General features: G+C 36.2%; 1 protein-coding gene across 3 annotated transcripts in view; it reads right to left on the bottom strand.

Annotated features, from left to right (window-relative positions):
- The window catches only part of CFAP99 (cilia and flagella associated protein 99), a 53,253-nt gene that overhangs the window by 29,767 nt on the left and 11,257 nt on the right, over positions 1 to 12,229 (bottom strand). For all 3 annotated transcript variants that reach the window (XM_038136572.1, XM_038136573.1, XM_038136574.1), the window contains exons 3-5: positions 8,770 to 8,914; positions 6,571 to 6,665; positions 563 to 675 (exon numbers count right to left, since the gene is read on the bottom strand). In XM_038136572.1, coding sequence (XP_037992500.1) covers positions 563 to 675; positions 6,571 to 6,665; positions 8,770 to 8,914 — 353 coding nt within the window. The remainder of the gene's footprint in view (positions 1 to 562; positions 676 to 6,570; positions 6,666 to 8,769; positions 8,915 to 12,229) is intronic.

The following is a 12,229-nucleotide window of genomic DNA, read 5'->3' as shown; positions in this document are numbered from 1 at the left end:
GAAAATGTTCCAGTTTGGCAAGGGTACAGTTGCTACTATATCACCACCTAACCAATGAGTTGATGCACCTCAGAGCATTTAAGCTGTCAAATGATGCTGCAACTATGTAAATAAATAATAACTTTAAAATACTTGCTTATATGCTTATCTGATTTGCTCAGAAAGGATTTTATGACCATCAGTATAAACAAGTCTCTGCATAAAGCCCAAATCAGGGAAGTCAAACATTTTTTCAAATAGTTAATGTCATACAGATGTTGAAGTGACTGATGAGGCACGGCTGTAAGATAATTTGAACCTTCTACTTTACTTTTTTTCAGAGTATGATGTTTTATCTATTCAGGGGCATCAGGAAGCAAATATTCAACAGATATGAAAGGACTTTTCTGAGAAAGAACCTTGCCTCTGGGTAAGAAAAAGGGATTGCTAAAGACTTGTATGGACAAGGAGGGTTCTGAGTGACTTCAATAGAAGCACTTTAACAGAAATGTGAACTTTCAGGGGAAGCTTTCCCCAGCTTTTAAACTTTGAGGTGGCCAGAGGCTACTTAAATACTACTTACCTTAGCAGTGGATCAATCAAGTTCTCTTTTACATACACTGAATCATAGAAGTGACTCCATTCATCTTTTATCCATGTGTTCAGGTGCAAGTCATTGAAGAAGAATCTAAGAAACTAATAAGTGGTTTCTTTAAATATGAATGTTGGAGACATAGGGTATATAAGACTACAAAAAGATAGTTGCTTTTACAAACACTGCTGAAGGACTTGCATGTATTTGACTTTGCAATTACAAACACAGATGCTTGATATTTTTAGGTTCTTATTAGCTGGTGGACAGTCCCATGTATTTTAGCTCTATTTTGTGAGACACTTATAGATACTAAAAATTTTTTTGTGGAAAAACAAAAAATAAACTACAGGCTACAACATAGAGATGTGTCTATTCATCTTTAATTTGCTTCAAACATTGTGAAACAAAGGTTTTATTCAAAACTAATTATTACTGGAATACATTGATTTTAGTATAATTTTACAGTAGAGTTTCAGAGTCTAATATACCCAAGACGGACTTCTGATTATCTAGAACTAGAAGACCCATGAAGCCCAGAAATATTTCAGGCCAGACACTGCAGCTGAATGATTGAAATTCTTTTCAGCTCTCTGGGAACTGGGCAGAGATAATTGGTGAAAACTATAGTAAATGCTGTACAATGTGGCTTTTTCTTTTATTGAAATATAATTAATTGGCATATTCCCATTAAAAGAAAAGACTGAAATTTGGCACACTTATACATTATAGGGGTCTACATGCTGGAGAAATAACAACTAACATTTGAACTTTTGTTTGCCACTCCAGTTCACCAGAAGGTCCAAAGCCTTTCTTTAAATCTTGAAGTATTTTAATGGCCTTTTGAAACAGCCTTGAAAAATGGCACTCAGATTCAGCCTGCATCATTTACAGCAATATAAATTCCAAACTTGAACCTTAGCTCTTCCATTAAAATTATTGGAAATGAAAGTACAAGTATGACACTGAAATAATCAAAGTAAAAGCAAAAAGGTCCACTAAATAATTTTGACATTATGAGACATACTGGGAAGCAGTGCACTGTCCCTTTGAGAAGCTTCAAATGGAGACTTGCAGAGCTTATTAGATTAGACTTGGCATTAGTCCCACCTTAAGTTGTTTTACACAGAGCCATAGAGTTCTTTGTATTGAGTGTTTAGTTCTGCAGAACTACCAGGAAGCTTCTTAATTCAATTTGGTGCCAGGCCCAAGGTGCCTCAGAACTTTGTGAATAATTCAGCTACAAACAACTCAGATTCAACTCAAGGTGTTGCTGCAGATGTTCAACAGATCTAGAAAACCTGCTACTTGAAATCCATAGTCTTGATGTGACCATTCCCAAGGAATTAACCTTTAAATTTAGCTGTATTTTAATCTCCTGTGCTTTTAGTAGTCAAAAGAATGATCAGCACTGCAGGACTAAATGAATATTACCCTCTTGGACTTCCATTCTTGTCTAGAAAATCCTGCTGCTGCCTAAATTTGCAGGTGTCAGCTTATCAACACACCATCCAAAAGAAGTTATTTCATCCCTAAAAGCTTGATTATAAACTAAATGTTGAAATGCGAAGAAGTTGGGGTTTTTGATGCTTCCAGATTCTGTGGTGTTTAATAAGCATATGGTGAGGGATGCATTTCATCCCATTGGTCTAGAAAGTCATTCAATGTCCTTACAGAGGATGTTCCACTGTAGCACATGCATATTGGATTAAATTTTTCACCTAACAGTAATTTGTACTTCTGCAATATGTAAATACAATATCAAAAGTCTAGACTGAATTCATACTTTCCACCAAAAAGGATGCACGGTGTAGACACTATTTCTACCAGTGATTGTAACAAAATTGGACATCCAGTTATCCCAGCAGTTGGTGTGATTACAGTGAACATATCCCCTACCACGGCACTGATCCTATGGGAAACCCTGACTATACATGAAGTTTATAAAAACCCATGTAGATAAGTGTGTGTACAGGGATTATAATACAGTATTGATCATGAGCTGATACACTTAAAATACAACAGACCCTGAGGTTTCAAATTTCTACGTATTCAGAGAGTTCACAGAAATAGAAATACTGCAGGTGGTGATGTGTAAATATTCCAGGTTTTTTTCACTAGGTTCCATTAAGCTGAACTCCTCCCTCTGTGTCCTCTTCTACAGCCTGATCCATCCTCAAAGGCTTCAGTCAGTTGTCCACTACAGTGCTGCTGGAAACTACACCTCTGAATTACTATTTCAGCTCTCACTGACTCTCTGTCATATTTGCTGTAACTATCTTTTACAAAGCAACTCAACTAATTCTTCAAGGCAGTTGAAACTACAACAAAGGCACCCAGTGATTTCTAGCTGCTGTATTTAACAGCTAGCTGCTACAGCTTGAGGCTTCCTACAGCAGCACCAGTCCTGCACTGGTTACTAACATGTCCCCCTATATTAAAACAAATAGGTAATTTTGTGATGGATAAATGCTATTATGTACTCCTGAGGTACAGAGAATGGTTAACTGTGTAATCAGATATCAACACTGTGATCTATATTTTTGTCCTGTTTTAGTCACAGTCCCCAGAGAAATGCTACAGTAAGGATGTGCCACAATGTGCATCATACTAGAGAATTCTTGGAACACAGCCCTGGAATGGTCATCCAGACACTGCAGGGATTGCAAATGGCAATGTAGGATGACTGGACATTATTTCTGACCAGAGTGTGCCTGAACCAAAGTCTACAATCTTAGTATGGATAATCCCTATCACAGATGGTGGTAAGACAAAAGAAACTTTTCTGTTTTGTGAACTGAATTGCTATGAAAAATCCCTAATATTTCTGTTTTGTCTTTAGCCACATGTGACAGGTGAAAAACCCAGTATCAGCAGTCACTGCTTTTGGGCAGCAGAATGGGGCTTCTCTCAGATTTCTGTTTGGATATTACCAGGCTCTGTCTCCTTAGCAAAGTCACTGGTAGTCATTTGGTAACAGCATTATTCTGCTTACTCCTCTGTCTTGAACATTCCAAAACTTTCACTACTCAGACAGCATGACAATGGAGAACCATTTCCCTTCTGGAAATGATGGAATTACACCAGCAATGAGTTGTACCCATGTTTATACTTCAATGTATACTCTGGCTGTAGTAACCCAAGTGAGTATAGTTAAAGACTGTTTTGTAATGCGTTTTACAGGTGGGCTGAATTAATACCTTACTTTTGAGAATTTGAACTTAATATTCTTAACACACTTTTACACAGTGAGATCATACAGATTTCTAAAAAACAAATAAAAAATAGGAAATTTCCTCATCTGGTATTACCTTTACATCCATGTGGGCATTTGCAAAGCTGAAATGCTTATACTCACAATATAAGATTTTGATTCTTGAGGTAAGGAACTAAGTGCAGGAAACAGCATGTTCTGTTTCTCCACATTATGGACCCAGCTTGGACTGGTTTTACCCACTATCCAACATGAGGCTGATCATATCCTGCTATTCCTACCTCATCTTAAATTCTACTACAATGCCCAGTTCTTCTGTAGTGATAATCCTTTGATTATCTCGGAAGTTCTGTAGAACTGCTTTTAGAAGCAATCAGAACATGAAGCAGAAAAAAACAGGTTCTTAACTGCTAGAAAGAAAACACTTTGTATTTTTTATTTTTACAAGACAATTCAGAAATTACAAAGCTGTTTACTTCAACTTTTTATTTCAATAGTGTATTTTCTCTAACACACAAACCCTTAAATTTTAAAATAAATGTAGAAGAATAGCATGTAGAATAATAGAATACAAAAATAGATTTGAGCTAGCAGCATGGCTAATTTCTTAAAATGATAATCACACTAAAGTTACAAGAATGGGTTTTATCACATGGTTCTGTAATTATATCACCATATTTTTTTTTTTTGCATGTATTCTTAATATTACAGATTGAGAGCCTGTGATTTGCTGTTCGAGCAGATGAGCATGTGTAAGTGAGGTAGCATTGTTATTCTGCCTAAATGAAAATATTTGAACATTGATCAAACACAGGGAAACACTGCGACTATGAGTTGAATGGATACAATGAGTACCATCATACAGGTGTTTAAGAGAAAGGTCTTTAGTCTCCCATAGGTTGACATCATTCACCTGGATACTAATCATTTGACTGAGGTTTATCTGCATGATGAAGAAAATTCTACTCATCCTGTGAAGTGCTAAATTTATTTTTTAATTGAAGCAAATCTGTCCTATGTAAATATATGTGAATATTTTTTCAGTATCTTAACTGAACTCAAACACAATAGTCATCAGGCAAAATCTAGAGGTCAGCATCCTGAAGGAGGTCCCAAATTTCTGATAACTTTTGTTGCTAAGGCTGCAGATCTGCCTTCTGCTCTTCTGTCTCTGTTGCTGGGGGGACAAAATGCTGCTTCTAAACCCTCTGCTGCAGGTGCATTAATTTAATCTAGCATCACTTTGGAGACAAAGAAACTGTTCTAATACAAGGAAGGGATATCTAGGTACCATGGTGATGAGGATCTGGTAAGATACTTAAGCAAACCAAGTCACACCTGCTACAATGATAGCAGGTGCACAACATTGGAATATGCAGCACTTCCCTAACAGAAAAGAGTTATTCCAGACAAGGAAAGAGGCATTATCTAAACCAGAGCATCAGGGCACTGATGCTTAAGCCACATAAAGCTAGATGAATGGAATCAACAAGAGGTAATTGGCATGATGTGGGAAAATTGTGTTGCTAGCTGAATGAGCTCAAGATGCATCCAATCCAGTAGCTTGTTTGTAAGATGTTTACCAAAGAATGGCCTGGGAGACCATTTTAGACAGAGTGATTTGTCTGTCTACCAGATTATGATAATTCTTTCAGCCACTCCTCTGTTCTTTTTAACTGTTAATGAAATATATAATTTTTGTCTCTGAATGGAATTAATAATAAGCATTCCATAGTAAGTCCATCTAAAACCAGACAACTTAACCTACTCTGTCCCTATTGCAAAGCAACTCTACTCATTAAAGAGACACTGGCATCCACATGAACATTCAAAGTAATCACCGTAAGGATCAACCTTAGCCTTTTGAGTATTAATTATTAAAATTTGCCTATCTCTTTAATTCCATTGTTGTTATTCAAACAGTGTTTTTGGACTGTGCTTTGAAACATCTGGATAATCAAAGATTACAGATGCTGTGTCACCAGTGATTTAATTTTTAGCCCATTTTCCTGAGAAAACAGGGCTTATGAGAAAGCATTGCTGCTCAGTTTATCCCTCTGCTCCTCTGTACAACATAGCTTTTAAGATAATTAGCACTTTGATTTTGAAAGAGAAGCAGAAGATTATTATATTTCTACAGTTACAATAAAAATAGCAAACAAATAGTGGAGGAAACCCCAAATTCATTACTTCAGAAAAGGTCAGGGAAGCAGAATTTTGTTGTCCCACTTTTTATTTGGCAGCAGTGGTTTGGTCAGTTGCATGTTGTACTGGGGCAATTGGTACATGCATAGCTCCAAGCCAGCCAGTGGTTTTTTTTGGGAAGGAAAAAAGTGATGGAAGCACAATAGGTTTGATAATGGAAGTGGCAGCAGATTGTTCAAGGGAAAGAAGAACACTAAACATCAGGAACTGCAAGTTTCAAAAGATTCATTGCATATGGAAAAAAACATTTCCTGTCTAAAGTCAAAGAAAGAATGTGAGCAGAGGCAAGAGTGAGTGTGCAACTTAAAGGGACAATTGTAAATGACATAAACTGTAAGTTATGTGATTATTCGACCTTCTCAGATTATATAAAATACATTAAAATTGATCTTTGACTGAATATAAGAATCACCCTGTATGCAAAGATATTGAAGGGTTTTTTGGTAAAAAATACTAATTTAATTACTGAATTTTAACAGAAAATAACAGTAATTCCTCTAATTTATTCTCAAAGTTGAGAAAAGTAATCTGATTAATCAAGCACAATGAAGAGATTATTATTTTTTAAAGTGTTCTGTACCTGTTGCATTTTTGCAGTGTCCAAGGATTTCACAATTCTGCTGAAGTGCTGAAGACCAATCTCTTCTAGTTGAAAAGTAGCTACATAACAGATAACTATCAAAAGATAGATAAATTTGAAATGCAGTAGGCAATTCTAATAAACCTATACTCAATATACTAAATAAACCTATACTCATTTCTAAAAAACCTATACTGTACTTAATTACCCTTTACTCAAAATACTCTGTGATTTAGACTGTTACCTTAATTTTAAATAGTGAATTTTTCAACATACTCTGGTTTTAATGTTTTCAGAGAGGATAGCTCTTACTCTTCTGTTACAAATTCAGTTTATCATACATAACAACATTATAGATAAAAAATTCAAACATAAAATGGAACAGTTTTAGTATTTACTTCGTTGGGGTTTTTTTCCAAATGATCGTATTTCCTAAAATGTTGTAACCTTTGTTTATATTCTGAATTGGAATAAAATCAAGTTTTTAAATTGTGAAATTTCAGACTTGAATTTTGCACCCTCTATGGCAAGTACACTGTTCAATGATCTTGGAGGTCTTTTCCAACCTAAATGATTTATGATTCTATTCTATGATACAGGAAGAGGCACAGTCAGTACTGTGACATTTTAGTAGACCTGTGAAGTTCATGGGCTCCTGAATAAGCTTTTATTTGTCCCCACTCACTGTGATCAATCAGGCTTCACTTACAGCGCAGTGTTTAGCTGCCACCAAACTGCAATGGTAAAATCAGGAAATTCTGGCCAATGTGCTGCAGCCAACTCAGTGTATCTTTAGGCTTCAATCTCATGTGCTTTAGTTCAGCAACGTATTTAATCAGTCTTAGCAGAATATACATTTATCTCCTACAAGCTTTATTAAATTCAAATCTGCTCACACATAGCAACAGCCTTTATAAGCAGCTTTGATCATTTAAGTGTCAATGCAGCTTGGCAAAGGGAATCACAAGCAGCTTAAAAAATGTAAGCCAATGACCTTAGACTCTCAACTTGTTGATAAAGGAAAATTTTCTGTTCCTACCCTCTGCCTATGATTAATGGAAGCTTTTGAGTGGACCAGTCCTGACAATCCAATTATAGCATCACTCAGCTTAAAGGTATAATTTATGTGCCCCAGACAATGAAAAACATGGCTCTGGAGAAACGGAGACAATGAAGCATTACCATTCAGAATAAACTCGATACACTAATAATTTCATCCTTGACAGTTTAGGCTCCCTATTGTTTGTTGTTTGGTTTAGATTTCTGTACTTTTCCAGACTGTGACAGAAGTGACCTGAATTGTAATAAAAATTTACTAGTTTTTAAAACATAAAATGTAGATATATTTATATTAGATAAGTTGTTTTTTTTTTAATTTTCCCACCACTTTGAATTAAATGGACTTTTAAATATACCCACAAAGATTCAGAACTTATCTGACTTAGAGAACCAGTGACAGAGGTATTTGGGATTCCAGCTTATTTGGGGACTTGATAGATCAACCTCAGCATGTGTGTATTAAATAAATAGCAGAAAATATTTTTAAAATTAAATTTTCATGTACTTCTCAATAACTGAAAAACTTTGGGAGTAGTAACTACCCTAATTAACTGGGTAGATACTATCAGATGTAGTTGTATCAGAACTGAATCTACCCAAGTAACTAATAAAATGAAAATAACTGACCTCACTCCTGGAGATACATGGTAGAATCTTAAGTTACTTATGTCATTGTGATGGTCAGTGAAGAAACACACATGGATAGAGACAATTGTGTCTGAAACTGTGAGACGTGCTGTGTTCCTCAGCACACAGAGCTTTGTTACACATCTCTGTATCTGAATGGCAGAGGTTCAGGGTTGCATAGAAGAGAATAAAGGGATATCACTGAAGAACATTTTTTAAAGGAATGGTTAAGCTTCTGAGATGCTTCTTCCAGCCACTGCTGCTACTTTCCAACTGCATCTTACCCTTCTTAGGTAAAATTCCAGTTAACACCTGAATGATTTCAGACTAAATAACAATTTCAGATTTTGGACTTCACATTCATTAGGACATTAGAAAAGGTCCTGTACTTCACACTGCACTAGACACAATGCCAGTGCTTCCAATGTAATATAATACCAAGACCTACACTAGTAAAATTATATTTTAAAAAATTTTTTGGTAAACACATTTGGTGTTGTAAAGACAGCTTACCTATATAGAGATTACGCTCAGAAATGGGGCAGTATCTCCCATCCTGAACATAAAAGGCATTGACCACCACATCCAATATGGATTTATATTCTGTGCATCCTGCTAGTGTATCCAATACAAATTTTTCTTCCGTCACATTGAGAGTCTATAAAGATAAAAATTTGATAATGATTAATGTATTCTGGAAAGAAAATACTTGTGTACAAAAAGTACAATTATTTTGAAGTAACTGGAAATCATGACCATTGAACAGCAGTGCCTTTGGTAGGGCAGCTGCCCTTCTAATGCTATCAAATAAGGGCAGTCCTAGCAAACTAATGGCCCTTGTTAAGTAAAATGTAACTTTCTCCAATGTTAAGTGTTCATTTTACCTGCTGACATAAGCATTGAGTTAAACGACCTTCATGTGTGAATGTCAGCGGTTGATGCAAAGAAAATCTGAAGTGTCTGAGCTATGAGCAATGATTAACTTAGTCAACAGTATGAGAAAGTTTCAGCAAGATTTTGTTTTCCCTCAGGACACCTCTTCTTTGTGGGGAAAATCTCTGCTACTTAGGGAGACTAAACTGAGGGGAGAAGCTGGACAGAGATTATGGAAAAGACTCTTAACTGCTACTGAAACCCAACTTTGGAGAACATGACTGATTTAAGCTAAAGCAGTGAGTGCCAGGATTCTTTTTAATGCAGACTGTTTCTTATCCAGCTAATGCTCCTGGTCACTTGTAATGTTCATGCAGTATCCCAAGAGAACAGGAGAGTGGGACGGTCCCTTCCTTCGGGATCCTAACCCATAAACACTTTAAAAAGTCTGAATGCTCCTCACCTTTACAGAGAGCTTCAATCACAGTAAATAGCTATGCAGTATCTGTTACTATATGAGATAAACTTGTAGGATGAACCACCTTTAAACACTGCAATAAAATCTGAGGCCCAGACCAGTTTGTTATTGCATGAATTGAAAATGGCCAGCTGAGCTATGACAAAATGACAAACAATAATGATCCTTTGATTTAAGGAGGCTAGATAAGAAGCCAAGAAAAAAGGCTAAGTGCATCTTCTGAAAACACGTAGTCCACATTTGATGTATGATCTCTCCCAGAGCTCAGAGGTGTGGGAACAATGGAACTGCAATAATGTATCAGATAAGACTTTCACCTTGCCTGGTAGGCTGTCTGCTACCCTTTGACTGCTTTATTTCCCTAATGTGATTAATTTCTAGTTTATGGGTGTTATTAGAGGCTGTTGGATGGAACTCTGTGAGTTTTCTGATGAGTGACACTATACAGGACTTTGAGATCAAGCAAATATAAGGCAAAACTTTAAAATGACCATTCTAGTATTTAAATGTAAAAAATTATGCAGAAGAATTCAAAGTGTATTTTCTCAGTTTGTAATTCAGAGCAAACATAAATTTTTTTCATTACTCCTGTTCAAAACCCAGATTTCATTCCTTTTAATTTGTGGATCGTCACCAGGAAAAATGAGAAAAGAGACTGAAAAAATCTTAAAAAATGAAAAAAAAAAAAAAGGAAAGTGTGTACTCCATCTTGCTAAGCACTGAGGATTCTTGTGAGGCACACAGTTCATTAAGTTCTTTCATGAAACTAACAAAGAAAACTGATAAATCTAAGCCCCCACTAAATGATGAAATACAGATATACATACATACATACATACATACATACATATATATCTATTAAGTATTTTACATGAGATCTCTAAGAATATTTGATATGAGGTCTCTTAAGAATTTACTAAAAAAGGCAAAAGCAAACCTAAATAACTGAATGGCAAAGTCAGATAGGATGTAGTTCCAGTGAAAGCAGGATTGTGACATATTGAATTTAAAACAATTGCTCCCTTGAGCAAATGGTGTTATTTATGAAGAAACTGCAGAAAATAGTAGCTCTGTTAATCAACAGAAAGTCCATCATAAAACTGGTCAAGCCTGTTGGAAACAAGCCCAACAGAAACTCTCTCAACTATCTCTGCTAGAAAGCTAAAATTTCAGTTGTTTTCAAGACCTTTATTAGATCAGAATCTCTGCATTCATGTTCTGTGTAATTTGATATGAAGTGCTATGGCAAACCTGTGCTTTTCAAATGTACTTTGCAGAGGTGGCCAAAAGTAGACAAACAGGTAACAAAAGGATACCACTTGTGCCCAAATCATCTCCTATACAGTGGAGACTACAGCATAAAAATGCAATTGCCTGTCTCCATTTAGTCTACTTTGCTGCTCTGAGTTAACAACTCAGTCAGAAGTGTTAGGATGAACACAGAAGTTCTTACTCTTGCTTACACCTTGAGCAAGAATGTACATAACCATGACATGGCCTTGAGACAAGCAAGAGGGTGACAGGAAGTGCAGCCTGGGGACTGCTGTGCCCCACAACACCAGCACTGACTGGCAATCCTGGGGACCACAGGATAAAACGTCTTGTCATGAAACAGAATCAGCTGAATCTGCTTTCAGCCCAGAAGGTACCAAATGTTCTGTTTCTACATGTAAAAATTGAGACTAGTTGAGCAGCCTGCAGCTGTGATCACTAAGGAAGTGATCTCATCACTACTCAACTAAACAAGACTGGGCAGGAGGACTACTTGGATAGGAAATCCCAAAGGTGAGCCAGTTGTTGGTTAAGCCCTGCAGATAATCTAGTGAATCAAAACCTGAGCCAGTGCTTTAAACCAGTGAGGATACTCTCTCAATAGAAAGTGCATTGTGTCCTCTACAAATTTCATCAAGGATATTTACAGTTTGTCTGTATATCTGAAATAATAATGGCTTTGGGAAAGTAATGTGCTGGGTAGGTGTAATTCCTAGCACTAATTCCTAAATGAATTCTTTCTGGGGCTTTGTGCTGTGGTTTATGTCAGTGGGATGCATTTCAGAGAGGGTCAAGTGATCCTGAAATGGTACAGTATGAGAGATTGTATGTTTATAGCACCTTTTGTATGAGGTTTTCAAAACACTTCACTAGCATTAATTGTATTTAATGAGATTGCTTTTGCCTAATATAATTTTGTACATGCAGGAACTATGACATGGAGGAGGTAAGAGATTTGCCCCAAGCAACACACTAAGACATTGGTGCCAACAAGAATTAATAAACACTAATTTGTGAGCATTTATTCTGTCCATCAGAACAACTTTTTACCCTTTTAAGTACACTATAATCACATATTGCTCTGAAACAACTAGCAGTTAGCTAAGTTTGCAAGTATGTCTGAGCCCTTCAGCATAAGGAAGGCCAGATAATTTACAGGTGAAAGTAGCACAGGAGCACAGGCAGTGATCTTCTTCTGTTCATTGAATATTAAAAATATCAGAAGACAAAACAGATTTTGAACAGATACAAATATCTGACAGTATTCTCTCTATGGCATTGAAATCCAGCTTTTTCTGATTACTAAGTGTTTAAGTTGTAAAAACAAAACAACAAACAAACCAATTCTGT

This window comes from Motacilla alba, chromosome 4 (assembly GCF_015832195.1).
Source record: "Motacilla alba alba isolate MOTALB_02 chromosome 4, Motacilla_alba_V1.0_pri, whole genome shotgun sequence".
Classification (NCBI taxonomy): Eukaryota; Metazoa; Chordata; class Aves; order Passeriformes; family Motacillidae; genus Motacilla; species Motacilla alba.
Note: the sequence above shows the minus strand (reverse complement) of the source record. Positions and strands in the feature narration are given on the sequence as shown.